The sequence below is a fragment of the Stegastes partitus genome, unplaced genomic scaffold, assembly GCF_000690725.1.
Source record: "Stegastes partitus isolate 25-593 unplaced genomic scaffold, Stegastes_partitus-1.0.2 Scaffold662, whole genome shotgun sequence".
NCBI lineage: Eukaryota > Metazoa > Chordata > Actinopteri > Pomacentridae > Stegastes > Stegastes partitus.
This window is the reverse complement of record NW_007578393.1, coordinates 105253-119842: the sequence shown is the minus strand read 5'-3', so window position 1 is coordinate 119842 and position 14590 is coordinate 105253. Positions and strand designations below refer to the sequence as shown.

Genomic DNA, 14590 nt, shown 5'->3' with positions numbered 1-14590 from the left:
GTTGTGAACTGGCACTATACAAATAAAATTGAATTGAATTGAATTGACTGATGATCATGAAGCTGTTCTAGTGTCACTGTAACTGGTACAGGCAGCTACTGTGTTCACCACAGAGGTGGAGAGTAGTGCTTTTAGAACTTTGGTGGACTTTGGCATTTACGCTTAAGAAGGTGGAGCACACTTGCGCTGACTGTTTTCTATGTGTGGAACAATGCCCCTGCATGTGCATTGTGGAAAAATCACTTGGTTTCATCTCGGACAAATCTGACACTAGAATGCCCCAGTTTAACTATTTTCAAAGTGTTTTTCTGTCACACGCCTGTCTGAGCACTGCAGCCACCAAGCAGCAGCCACCACAGCCTGCAATCTGTAAAATGTAATATCTGTCGATAAGCAGATGTTCAGCAAGCGATGTGTGTCATCTGTGACCAGGTACGAGGTGCGACTAAACAACAAAGTGCTACCAGTGATAAAGTTAGTCTGGAGCCCTGTGTCCTCAAGCGCAGTCGCAAAAACCATCAAACGCTTGGATGAGGACCGCCTCAGGAAAGGAAAACCAACAGTTAGCTCTGCCGCAGGATAAGTTCATTAGAGTTACCAGCCTGGAGACTGTTGGAAAACCATTCCAAGAGACGACCTCATGAAGCTGATTGAGAGAACGCCAAGAGTGTGCAAAGCTGTCATCAAAGCAAAAGGGGGCTATTCTGAAGAATCTAAAATATGAAACCTATTCTGATTTGTTCAACACTTTTTTGTTTACTACATAATTCCATATGTGTTCTTTCATAGTTTTGATGTCTTCAGTATTAATCTATAACGTAGAAAATAATTAAAATAAATAAAAGGCATTGAATGAGAGGCTGTGTCCAAACTTTTGACTGGTTCTGTATATAAAAATGTCCAAATTTATATGAATTTCCAGACCAGAAATCTGAACTTTGGTTCCATTTTATTGGTGTAGCAGAGAGAGGATTTTTGATGTCTCTTTTTTATTACTCCATAAATCATCAAATACTGTCAGCAGACAGAGGAAAATCCATCTTTACTATTTGTTTCAGGAAGATAATGTTCTATAAATCAGGTTGTAGGTGATGTTAACAAACTGCTTTGCAGAAAGCTTCAGAATGTAGAGAGGAATAAAAGGTGACAGTTTGGTTCATGTAGGTGCTGCCAAATGGATATTTCTGGCTTGGAGTGTGAGAAAAACAAATCATCTTTGGAAACTTTGAAGATATGTTTTACATGTATTAAATGTATTAGAGACCACTATCCTTCCCACTGCCGCAGACAGCTGGCTCATAGGGAACCCAAAGGCACCCCTGGATTGTTGGGTTCTCTGTTGTTTGCTTAAAATTTGTAAGGTCTTCACCTTACTATGTGAAGTGCTGTGAGATGACGTATGCTGTGAACTGGCACTATACAAAAAAAAATGGAATTGAATAGATTTATTTCTGGGTAAAATTTTTAACTAACAGATATCAACATGAAGCTTCCCCAGTTCATCACTTACATTAAGGCAAACGTTGTTTGTATTTAAACTTTTCTAAAATGTTATGGTTAAAACTGCAAATGAACAAACTGTAGTAAAATAAACACCTGAATGTGAATTTTGGATATTTTTCCCCAGTAGTCTTAATTGTTCCACAACAAAGGGTTAGATTTAGATTAATCAGGTTAATTAGCATTATATATAGATAGTATTGTAGAGTCTCCACTGTCATTTTAAAGTCGATCAAGTTATATTATATTATTTATAATATTTTAATCCTCATATTTAGGCTTGTTAGTAATCTTTCTCTTTTAAAAAGCACTAGGAAAGCTTGACATCTGTTGTTTGAAATGTGCCAGATAAATAACTGTGTATTGATTTGCCTTAAATTTAAGTTAATTAATGAATTTATGTATTTATTTTTCTCTGATCTTAGTTTTGCCTGTTTATCTTGTCCTCACCTTCTTGCTCTCTGTCATCTTTTTAAGCATGTTTTTATTTAATTAGTTTTTAATGAATTGCTCAATAAAGAAAAATCTGAAATCTGATAAAAATGTACGCAGTGTGTGATGACGTCAAGACGCCAACTGTACCAGTACGCATGCGCAAACTAACCAGGAAGCAGCTGTTGTTGACGGAATACGATGCATCAGTCATGTCTTGTGAAAGAAGACAATAACAGGTCAGTTTTTCTAAAAGTGTCTTATATTTTACATCTTTTTGGGGGTGTCGTCGGAACTTTGCCTCTGAATATTTAAAAGGACCCGCGTGTTGCTTTTACTGGACGCGTGTATTTGCAGAAACATGACGGTTGTGATGCTAATGATGCTAAATTAGCTCTTAGCTCATCTATTTATGAGTGTCGTCTTAAATTCTGTGTGTAAGTAGACAAACATTAACTTCTGGACTTCGTTGGTGAGAATTGTAAATATTTTAGAACATCGCCAGAGGGGATGATCTTACCACAATGGCTGCAGGTGGCTAAAAGTGATCGATTCAACACTCTTTGTTTGTTGTATTAGTTGGTTAGTTTGTAAAGTGTCAGATAATAGGGAGAAGTGCCTGCTACAACCTCTCAGAGCAAAGGAGAAGCTTTTAAGCAGCATGTTTTATCTAATAAACAGTCCAAACACCAAATCCATTTAGTGTAAGGCCCATTAAATAAAATAATAAACGTCTCAAAGTGTTTTTATTTATCTGTGATCTTTATACAGTGTACACTAAATAGATAAAAACTAAGGAAGCACAAGTTCTCTTTGGTTCTCAGTGTTTGAAGTTACTTGGCAGGTAGATCAGTGTCAGTGTACAGCTGCCCAATAAGGGAAAAAAAGCACATAGCAATATTTAGTTTTTATGCACTTTGAAAGAAATGTAGAAATCTTGACCAGCTGACTTGAACAACTACTTGGAAAGAGTCAATCATTTTAAAATCAGGGGTGATTTTGCAGGAGAGTGCATCTGTATAGAAAATAATATTTTTTTAAAAAGCTGTTTGGAACCTTTCTCATATGGCGTAACACAGACATCCAAATTAGTTTTCAGCTTCAAATGGCATTCAGACCTGTCTTTGCTCTCGTCACACTGAGCTCCGTGATGCTGATTTACATGGTCAAAGAAATTAGTTGTGTATTTATTGACAATGGTTGCAAGGTATTGCTGACAGAGTCCTTGTTTTTGGTCATCGTCAACCTATCTGTAGCTGAAATATTTCCAGACAGCTGACATTAGGATTCTTTTTGCAACCCCATCCTTTTTTTCAGTGTTTCTCTCCTGTTCCTTGCTCATTTGCACATTTGGAGCCTGTATGCCAGCAACTTCCATGTCTTTTAAATAGGTAGAAAAAAATAACAACTCAGTGTATCCAAGAGCTGTTAAATCATAGTAAATGATGGTCTATGAGGCAAACTTCTGTTTTGATAAGTTGTGGAAATTTTCTGTTACACATTAGGACGACAGTCTCTGTTTTATTCAACTAGCAATCCAGTATTCCAAACATATGTATCATTTTATGCCATGCATGACAAAAAATGCATCACATTCTCACATTTCATAAGGTAGCAATGTTTGGTATTTGTTTAATTAAAATGGCTAAAGCAGTTAATCAAAAAAAATAACTGCTGAATCATTTTCTGTTAAAGGACTAATTAACTAATCCACTAGTTGTTGCAGCTAAAGCTTTGTGTTGTCTGATTGTCTTTAGAGTCTGACTTGAAAATCTTACCAAAATGCTCTAGTGCATGTTCCTGGTTGTTTCTACAGTTTATGGCCGTCACATGTTTGACAATAGTTGTTTAAAGAAAAAGAAAAAAAAAACGGAGAGAAGTCAAACTAGGACACAACAGTCATGTGAGTAGTTTGTGGGATGCTCATTACAATAATTAAATTAAATTAAATTCCATCTTATTTATCAAGTGCCAAGGCTTTACAATATTATACAGAAAAAACATAACAGTGGGGAGGAAAACCTCCTTTTTAACCTCTGATAGAAACAGACTTGGGGAGGACGGCCAGAAAGAAAAGATGAGCATTGAAATACAGACAATAAACACTAAGTTGTTTGATGGAGTCAGTAACTGCAGATCAGAAACATGCAGCTCCAGAGCCAGAAATACAAACAGAGAGGACAGAACAAAAACTATGCCAAGATAGGAGCTTTTTCAAACACTTATCGCTCCTGATTAGCTTTTTCACAGAGGAGCCCTTACATGAGAAGTTCAGCCGACAGTGAAGTTGTAAAATACCCAATACATTTCTCTGCACAGTTCGTACAACATAGTCCAAGTGATTTTGCGTCACTTGACGTTGCAGTGTTGTTTTCAAGGCTTTGTTTTACAATATACTTTCTGCACCATCAGTTTTTTGTGATTTGCATGTCCTGTCAGGTTTCTTAGTGAAGCTGTACACTAGTCTTACCATTTCATTTGCATTACGGCGAGTGAGGACCAGTCTGATACCAGCACTGTGCTTGTTTGTGGATTTAATGTAGCCTAGCCGGTTTGACTGCATCCAGTTCCAGTCCCAGCAATGGCGTGCTGCCACTCGTGCCCCAGACTCTGCTCCCGCTCCTCGGCCTACACTCTGGCCCTCGGCCTGGGCTTTGTAACCCTGGGGACCAGTCGCATCCTGCTGCTCAAGTTTTCTGCCAATGCTGGTAAGTGACTCGACAATGAAACAAATGTGACTTTCTCCACAGAGAGATAAATAGATTTGACAGCAGTGTTGGCAGCTTGTTAACTGTGTCTCTTTGCTTTTGTTCTGTTTCCAGAAAACAAGTATGACTTCCTCCCTGCATCTGTCAATCTGCTTGCTGAGGCCCTCAAACTGCTCTTCTGTCTGGTTATGTCAGTTAGAGTCATAGTCAGAGGTAAATATTGAAGCTGTCAGTGTCTGTACATGGATGTGAGTGTTTTCACTATGATCAGGTCTCTTCGTGTAAGGGTCATCCTGATTTTAAATACTCTTATCCTGGTAGTGAGAGGCGCAAATGTGCAGTTGTCACGAATGGGAAAATTATGTGGCTGTAGGGGCCAAAACTGCTTTTTGTGCCAGGCTGTTCAAATGATCAGCTCATCATCAAGCTCTGCAGAAGCCTGATAACGATCCTCATCATTTGAATCAGGTGTGTTGGAAGAGGGAAACATCTAAAACATGCAGGACTGTGGCTCTCGAGGACCAGGATTGGAGACCCCTGGTTTATAACATGGAGGTCAACAGTGATTAACTCACTTTTGCCACAAGTTGTCTCCATTTCAATTAACTTAAGGTTACAGGAAAGTCCGATTTTATGATTTCAACATGGCCCATTTGTGTGATTTTGTAAACCTCACAGGCAGCTTTATCATTGCCCTCATGTGAGCAAAACCAGGATAAGCCTCAACCAGCACTCATGTCTGTATAAATCTTGTTTGTGTGATCGTAAAGTTTGTTGATTTGTTCTTTCTGTGCTCCTTCAGAGGGCAGATCATGCAGAGAGCTGGGTTGTGCCTCCAGCTTGTCCTTCCTCAGCTCCCTGAAGTGGGCCATCCCTGCTTTCCTCTACTTCCTTGACAACCTCATCATCTTCTATGTGATGACCTACCTGCAGCCTGTGAGTTTTGAAACTTTACGTTGAAACTTCTGGAGGAAAAAAAAATCCAATTATTCAACCTCCAATAACACACAAACCTTGGATTTTAGCTTCTATCAAACTAGTTTTACAAACTGTCCTCCCCAAGCGTACTGTTTAATACCCTTGTGTATGTACAGGTGCTATTTCTTAGCTGTTTTTTAAGCCTGTTGTTCTTCCTCTTGTTCCAGGCCATGGCAGTGTTGTTTTCCAACTTCGTCATCCTGACCACAGCTGTACTCTTCAGAATTGTTCTTAAGTAAGTGGCTCGTGAAAAAACTGTGGCGTTCTCGTCTCTGAAAGCACAACGTGTCTGTTTTTGTAGACTGAGAAGGTGATATGTCTGTGCATAATGTTGACAAACCCTATCTCGTTTGTTTTTTTTTTTATGCTGCTGCTTTCCATGCCCTCTTTTCCCTTTTTGTGCAGTCTCTGGAGAACAGACGTCTTTCTTTTTCTGAAAATAACTAGCTTCAAATAAAATTGAGTGAAATTCTCCAAGTTGCTGCACCGTTTTATCACATTAGACACCGTGCATGACCTTACTAGGAAATTCTGAACGTCCTACATTATGTAGTAATAAATACAATTTTTGTCTCTTCCAGGAGGCGCCTGTCATGGGTTCAGTGGGCAGCGTTAGTTATCCTCTTCCTGTCCATTGTTTCCTTGACGACAGGATCAGGAGGCAGCCAAAACTCCATCGCTGTGCCGGGTCTCCACGCAAACCCCCTGTCCACCCCCTCCAACTCCTGCCTGCTGTACACTCTGGAGCAGATGAAGAACAGCAGGTAATGTGATGAATGCAACAGTGGGCGAAAAATGAAGTAGGAAAATTTAGCAAAGAGGCACTTAATATGTAGGACGAAATATCTGCAGCCTCCATATGTGTGTTATGTAGTTTTAATCACGATTCAATGATTTCAGGGGCTGCAGAGAAATGTTTGCTTCACAGAGTCGACTTTTTAGGCTGTGCGCCTTTCAAATAACTTTATTATTATTCAGTTCCACAATTATAGCATGAGAGGATGTAGCCTGTCAGTGAAAGAATTGGTTTATTTATTATAGGCACAATTGAAAATATGAACGGACATTGATATTTGTCACATCTGTGATAATTAATTAGAAGTAATTAAGTTTTTTTTTTTTTTTTTACTGTTGATGATAAAATTATTAGATTTTTTTTATTGCATGCAATTTTTTTAAGGCCAATTCATGGGCCACATAACAACAACAACAACAACAAATGTAATGTATAGCACTTTTCGAAAACGCTGTTGAAAAGTGCTTTACAGTAAAACAAATGTCACATTAGAGAACCAATTCAGCAAATGAATGAGAGGCAGGCAACAAAAACAAGATAAAATACCTACTTCAAGTCAAGACAACATTTTTTTTTATCTAAGAGCATCTAACACAACAGCCGCTGCGTTAAAGTGCCCTCAAGTAAAATGAATTATGAACGGCATTGTGAAAGTAACCAAACACTGCAGCCAAGACTCTAGTGTTTTCTAAGGTGTGGCTGTAGCAAAGTAATTTACACAGTAGGGATCAAACCGCACAAAAGTTATAAAAGAAAATACTACTTTACTTGACTGTAATACATATTTGGTGAAACCCTGCAGAGTTATTTTTTGTATTGTTACTATTGTTATGATTGTAAATTTCCCCCAATGGGGGATAAATAAAAAATTATTCTATGATGTAATGCAATAGTGATGCTACCACTACAGTATTATAAGTTATGCGGGTTTCTCTGTATGGTTTTGTAGGGTCTGTCTGTATGATATTGTTGGGTCTTAACCTTAATATTTATATTAGTTAGGTAATTTGTATAGTCCATCATACTTTAGGGTGTTCATGTTAATATGTAGCCAGGTACATTTATATAGTACACTGTTGCCCATAAAGTTGGAATAAAATATTTTTTTTGACATCTTCTCATGAAATGATTCTGACAATGCAGTTTATTCTTGATAGATAAAGTGTATATCTTCTCAAAACTTTATTGATATCACAATATAAATGCAATGCATGAATAAATTTAACAACAATTAACTTCAGCAAACTGTGTATTCAGGCTTAAACTAAATTTGGGGTATTGAACAATAGGATTTAGGGTTTTGTTTCAATTTTTCAACCTTGGTCACTTTAACAGGAAACACATATTCGAGGGGATTTCATGCATTAGGATGTCCAATGTCACTCTTTCAAATGTCACTCAGTCACAAATATTGAGTATGGCCACCCCAGACATGGATCAATGTGTTAAGACATGGTGGCATACTGTCCACTAGCTTGTTGATGGTGTCAATGGGCAGGACGTCGGTCAGATCCAGAAGTCAGAATTGGTTTCACCTGGTAACAGGGACTCAGTATGTAATCATTGCACGCTTGCAGGAATGTGTCTGAAAATAAAATATATTCCAACTTTATAGGCGACAGTGTATGTTCTTAACCTTTATGTAGGTACATTGCCATAGAAAGTATAACAGAGGCCTTAGTCACCTCAAAGAGGTTTCAGCTGGTACCAAAATGACAAGAGCTTGAATGGGTTTTCATTTGCTCAAGGGAAACAAGTCTCAAGGGAGACATTTTTGTTTATTAAACAGTCAGAAATAACAGGAAACTACATAGATATCAGTCAAATAAGGTAACATAGCCTCAGTGTTGTGTGCCGTTGCCCCCTAAAGGCCAACTGTAATATTTAAACTCAACTCATTTAACAACCAGTTTTTTAATTGGAAAGATTATATAAATAATTAGAATTGCTAATAAAAAAAAAATAAAACATCCTAACCAGCCACCACCCATTATGTAGCCTTTTAAATACACTTGTGTACTTATTAGTCACATTTTGATTTTGATTTTGATGCCATTGCTCTCTTACAGCGCCAGTGAGTCCTGGGTGTCATCGCTGCCCGGTCAGGCCTGGAGGGACCGGGTGGTCAAGAAGCTTCGATCTCTCGGAATCGGTCACATCCTGCTCCTCCTGCAGTGCTTTATCTCGGCCATGGCCAACATCTACAATGAGAAGATCCTCAAAGACGGAGACCAGCTCACCGAGAGCATCTTCATACAGAACAGCAAACTGTGAGCATCAGCTTGTGGAGAAACCATTTTAGCACAACGTCTGACTTTGATTCTGATCTCCATGCTTTGCTGCATGTGTTTCATTTATAGATATGCTTTCGGTGTGGTGTTTAACGGTCTGACCCTCGGGCTCGGCAGCGAGGCTCGAGGCCTCACCATGCACTGTGGCCTGTTGCATGGACACAACATGTACTCCTTGGGTCTGGTGCTGGTCACCGGTGAGTAAATGACGAAAACTGGTTGATAAATGACAAGTTGTCTGCTGTCTTGCTAAGAAAATGTACGTCACTTTCCCATGTGTCTGTTAAAAATCTACAGCCAGGAGACACTGAGCTTAATGTAGCACTGAAACTGGAAACAGGAAAACAGCTGCTGTTAGAAAACCCTCTTCACTGAACTGTTCTGTCAGAAAACACAATGATCATGGCTTTTAAAAGACTATTTACATTAGTTTGCTCATAGTAATCAGATTTCTCTGTATTATTTTGTAGAATCTTAAATTACTCAAGTAATTTGTAACAATCTAAAAACTATTGTGAGGTCTTGACCTTAATGATGAAAGTAGTTTTGTAAATTTGTGTAAAATTTAAATATGTCGTATTAGTTGATAAATTACTCAGGTATTTTAGTGTAGTAGATGTTATTGCAGGTTCTTAACCTTAATATATTAATTATTTGGATTAATTTGTATAATAATATTATAGGGTCCTAACCTTACTGTTTAAGTTCATCTGGTACATTTTTATAATATATAATATTTTAGAGTCTTAACCTGAACAGTTAAGTTAGTTCCATAAATTTATATTATAAATTATCTTGTTGTATTCATTTTTTAAATTACTTACGTAATTTGGTGTAGTGGATAATACTGTATGTTTATAACCTTAATATTTTAATCATTTGGTTAAATTTGTATAATGACATTGAAGGGTTCTAACCTTTTGAGTTAGTCTGGTCAATTTGTATGATACATAATATTTTAAGGCCTTAACTTCTTTTTAAGTAATTTTAATCATCGTTTTTATTGGTAATTTTAATACTGGTCTGTATAACATGTAATATTGTGGTGTCTTCACTTTAATGTTAAAATTAGTTTATTTGGTGTAGTGCATTGTAGGTTCTTAACCTTAACATTTAAACGAGTTCAGTAAATTTGTATAATATATGTCATTGTATTATTTTTTTTAAATGAAGTTGTTCTGCATACTGAATAGTATTGCAGGTTCTTAACCTTAATATTTCAGGGGGTCTTGTTCATTTTTGCATCTTTCCGTCTGAAATTCCTGAATCCTGAAAATTTGCAGACTTGTTGATGTGAATATCTGGTCTTCAATGGTACAAGCCTGCTTTGATAGAATAATACAAACCAGTTACATGATGATACAAATTTGGTCAAAACATGTCCATGGTCCTGTCAACTGTGATATTCCACCGGCCATAAAATCTTTAACTGAAGATGGTCAGGCATGACCTTTTAATAAAATTTGGAGAATTGAGGTGGAATGACCCAGTAATATGACAAAATGCTGCTGAATGCTGTGATTTGTCTGGATACAAGTGGTCACACGGCAGGAAAATGTCAGGTGAAGCTTTTGAAAATACCTGCTGTTTTTTGTATTGTAAGGGCAGCCAGTAGGTACCACAGTTCTGTCTCTAGCCCCTACAGCTTACCTGGTTGAGTGGGCGACCCATAAACAGGGGCTGTAGTTCCCTGACTCAGTGGTCGTGGATTCGACTCCCACTCACGACCCTTTGCTGCAGGTCTCTCCCCATTCTTCTCCCCCCGTTCCTGTCTATAAAGGCAAAAGCCGAAAAATATATATATAAAAAAATCGACTGAGAAATATGAAGAACTCACTGTGATCTGTCCTCTCCTCAGCTGCTCTGGGTTTATCTGTGGCCTTCATCCTAAAATTCAGAGACAACATGTTCCACGTGCTGACAGGCCAGATCACCACTGTTCTGGTCACCGGCCTTTCCCTCTTCCTTTTCAACTTCCACCCTTCGCTGGACTTCTTCCTCCAGGCTCCCATGGTCCTGCTGGCCATCTTTATCTACAACGCCAGCCGGCCCAAAGACCTGGAGTACACGCTGCAGCAGGAAAAGCTGCGGGTCATCAACGGAGAGGTGTTTGAACGATCCCAAGGGGTAGGAAGCAAACCACATATCTCCAGCACACACTCCTCACCCCAACGTATACCCACTTCCTGTCCTCCCACGCACATACCAGGCGCTCTGTAGGAAACTTGGCTCTCGTTTCTCTATAATGTGATTTCTTCAATGCAAGAGGAAACCTGATTCTCTGCTATGAAAACAGCATCCAGACTCGTGCTGGAGCCAAACCCCACATGGTTCCATTAGTAGTCTGGTGAATTCTGAAAGCTGTTAAACAGTGCAGGAGCCTCATGACGGCACTGTCTCAGGAAAACCTCTGTTGCATGTGAGATACCAGTTTTCAGATGTATTCTTTATTTCTCTGGTGGAAAACCAACAAAAATAAATTAGCAACTGGATCAGTCCACAACACTTCAGACAGTGGTGTTGCTGCACCTTCTCAGATATTTCTTCAAAGTTTACTGATTGTTATTTAAGACCCTAAATAAAGTTCAGTGAATATTTTGAAGAAGTTCAAAAAGGAGAATTTTCACCCTCAAAAAACATCTTATGTGACAAACCCAAAAGGATTCAGTCCCACAGCCATGAAATTTGCTGAGGACACAGATAGAATTGCTTCTAGCAGATAGAAATGATTGAATTGCTCCAGCAGAGGACAACATTTTTAAATCAAATGGAAAAATTGCAAAAATTTTAAAGCAAAGGTGGTACTGGGGCTCCAGAAAGTTCCTGTAAGTGTAGATATATGGATGTACTCATATTTCTCCTTAAAATACAGTCTTTGGTTGACATTTCACCAACTTTTGAGGCCTGTAACATCAGTAGAATTTGATGTGTGGCAAGTATGGCAAGTCAAAGTCCCATCTTTTTGCTATTTTGACTGGACAGCATGGTGATGTGGACTCATTTGGAAGACTAGAAAAACTGATGTGCAAAGGAGTTCCATGTTGTCTCCATGTCTTCATTTCACATATGTGCATGGGAACATTCATAAAGGCAAAATAAGTCTCATATGTTGATCAATTTCAACACGAAGGCAACATGGAAGCAGCTTGTAACGTTGCACATATAATGACAACATGTAGACACCTCTGCACACCAGTCATTGTGGTCTTACAAATGAGTCCACATCACCATGTCATCTTGTCAAAATAGCAACAAACTAGAAGCTTGTCCTGCCAGAGTTTCCACAAATCAAATTCTACTGAAGTAAGAGGCCTAAAAAGTTGGTGAAATGTCAATCAAAGGCCGTATTTCCAGTATATGGATGGATCCATATTTCCCATATATATATATACACACACATACACACACACACACGCACACGCACACACACTTAGAAGAACTTCCTGGAGCCCCAAAACCACCTTAACCTCAAAATTTTGTACTTTCTTAGCCTTTTAAAGGGGTTCAAATTCCAATGCTGTTGGGAGTTATATTTCTGGAGATTCTGAACCCCTAAAATAGCTTCCTAGCTAAGACGTTTTTTTGCGTGTATAAGTGAAAACATATGAAATTCTCAAAATTCAGGCAAAAATTTTTTTTGTTTTGGGGTCCTAAATACCTAAATTCTGAACAAAATGTAAGACGGTGCAGCAACAGCTGTCTGAACTGACCAGACTGAGCCAGCTGTGGCTTTCAAATGTTCCTCTCTTGTGTTTTTTGGGGCAGTAAATAGTTCCCACCATGATCAGAAAACAGCTCTGTGCTGATTCTGTGATGTTGCTGTGCAAAATACATCAGTGTCTGCAGGTTTTTTTTTCTGCTGGGTTTCACCACTTAAATTCACTCTCATGTCCCCTTTGCGTTTTCTGTCGTAGGACGGCGAGGAACTGGAGCTGTTGACGAAGCCCAACACAGACAGTGAATCTGACGAGGAGTCTCTCTAGTTGTGATTTTACAGCTTGATGACGAGGTTAGAGGATGTTCCTCTTCACTGCTGCTAGTATGAAGCTGCACAGCAGACGCAGCGAGGTCACAGACTCTGTCGAAGCATTTATTTGAACGACGGTCAGCGGACAAACAGTGTTGATGATCACGTGACGGACTCCTATAAATGAGGCTGCGGTGTATGTTCTGAAACGTGCCTGTCTGTCTGTGGCTGCTGTCGTTTATGCAGGGACAGAAGCACCAGCAGTGTGTGTGTGTGCTGGAAGATGTTTTCCATGTGGGATCATTAAGGGTTTGTGTTTACTTCTTCTGAAGATTCCTGTTGTATATGCTGCTATCTGACTGCAACATTTCAGCCAGTTCCATGATTGTATCAGACGGTTTTTTTTAAAAAACTGCGGCAGAGTTGAAATGTTTGTTCAATTTATGATGAACTCAGACTAAATGATGTGGGAGTTCTAAGTAGCATAGCTGAGTACAAATCCACAAACTATAGCTTCAAATACTTTCTTGTAAGTATTAATTCTACATTAGCAGGACTGTTGTTTCCACTGCAGTATAAAGACACTTTTGTTCTTCAGCTCACACAGTGTATTTCCAGAAGCAGATCATTGAGTGTTAATAAATGACGAAGCCCCGCAAAGGTCACAGTGAGAATTTTTTGATTTATGTCCTCATAATATGTTTTATATTCTTTCTGATCAAACACTCGGCAAATTCTACAGACAGCAGCGATGATGTGACTTTTCATTTATTGCTCATTATTCATTTTATAATCTTAGTTTCCAGTTGTTGTTGAAGTTGTGACTGGATATACGGTCATTAATTGGACTTGGGCTGCTGCTGTGGCTGTCCAGCTGTTAGTGTTGTGTTTGAACCTGTGGTACTTCTGTGAGTTTATTCAGGGGTCCAGGAACACAGCAGCTTTAACACAACAAAACTTGCTGCATGTAGTCACTGTTATTACAAAAAAATAAGTCATGGCCTTTATTGTACCATTGACTGGAGCCACACTGACAGCTAATCATTCCAGTTGCGACCCAACAGTAGAGTTTGTAAAGGTTGATACCACATGGGCACAAATGCAAGAAGCAGCAAGTCCCTGGTTAGATTCCAGACTGGGGAACATTTGCTGCATTTTTGTCCACTACTCTCTTCCCCTACATAAAGTAAAGGCATAAAAATGCCAAGAAAATCATCTAAACTATGTAATCCCCTGGCTGCAGTTATACTGGAGCTGTTGAAGCAGCTCCTCTAATTTTCTTTCCAAATGCAGTTGTGCAAACTGAACTGACACTGTAGACAGAACCAGCAGCAGTCTATAGGCTGAAACCGTATCATAGCACAGCTCATTCAGTCGGTGCATCCTTGTTTTTAATAACTAACACTGACCACATGCAAGTAAATATGTCACGAAAGCACCATAGGTTCAAACACTAACAGCTGAGCGTCTCCTGCACCACAACCATAAATCCAACCAGAGCTTCACCATCACAACCAGCAGCTAGAAACTGTTGGAGGTCAGCTTTTTAAAACCAATAAGCAATAAATGCATCGAGTGTCACATCATCTCCCCCCTCTGTAGTATCTGCAGAAGCACGGTGTGTTCTAACTGGACTGTGGATCAGAAGGAAGGAAAAGCATACTGCGAAGGAACACAAAACTCAAATAATCCTGACCTGTGGGGTTCTCGCTACATAATGGACCACTAATGCCTGAAAGCACAACAAACTGGTTCCTGCTTTGGCCTTGAACGTTTTGTTTTTGCTGAACTGTGAATCACTATACAATAACTTGATTGTTGATGGTGCCATAAAATCTTAACATGTACGAATGCTGTTTTGTTGAAAAAATAAATTGCAAGTAAGCTGTTCTAATTCTGTCCAAAAGCAACAACATAA

The 14590-nt window shown here is 38.9% G+C and overlaps 1 protein-coding gene across 3 annotated transcripts in view; it reads left to right on the top strand.

The window, feature by feature from the left end:
* Positions 1-14590, top strand: part of slc35a5 (solute carrier family 35 member A5) — a 23348-nt gene extending 8758 nt beyond the window's left edge. Inside the window, exons 2-11 of one of the 3 annotated variants that reach the window (XM_008290250.1) lie at positions 2159-2171; positions 4476-4640; positions 4755-4853; positions 5443-5576; positions 5786-5853; positions 6200-6382; positions 8484-8684; positions 8775-8902; positions 10564-10832; positions 12620-14590. In XM_008290250.1, the coding sequence (XP_008288472.1) occupies positions 4514-4640; positions 4755-4853; positions 5443-5576; positions 5786-5853; positions 6200-6382; positions 8484-8684; positions 8775-8902; positions 10564-10832; positions 12620-12688 (1278 nt within the window). In that variant the 5' untranslated portion in view covers positions 2159-2171; positions 4476-4513 and the 3' untranslated portion in view covers positions 12689-14590. Of the gene's footprint in view, positions 1-2100; positions 2172-2305; positions 2370-4475; positions 4641-4754; positions 4854-5442; positions 5577-5785; positions 5854-6199; positions 6383-8483; positions 8685-8774; positions 8903-10563; positions 10833-12619 lie in introns of those variants that run through there. The other 2 variants (XM_008290249.1, XM_008290251.1) reach the window with 2 other exon arrangements.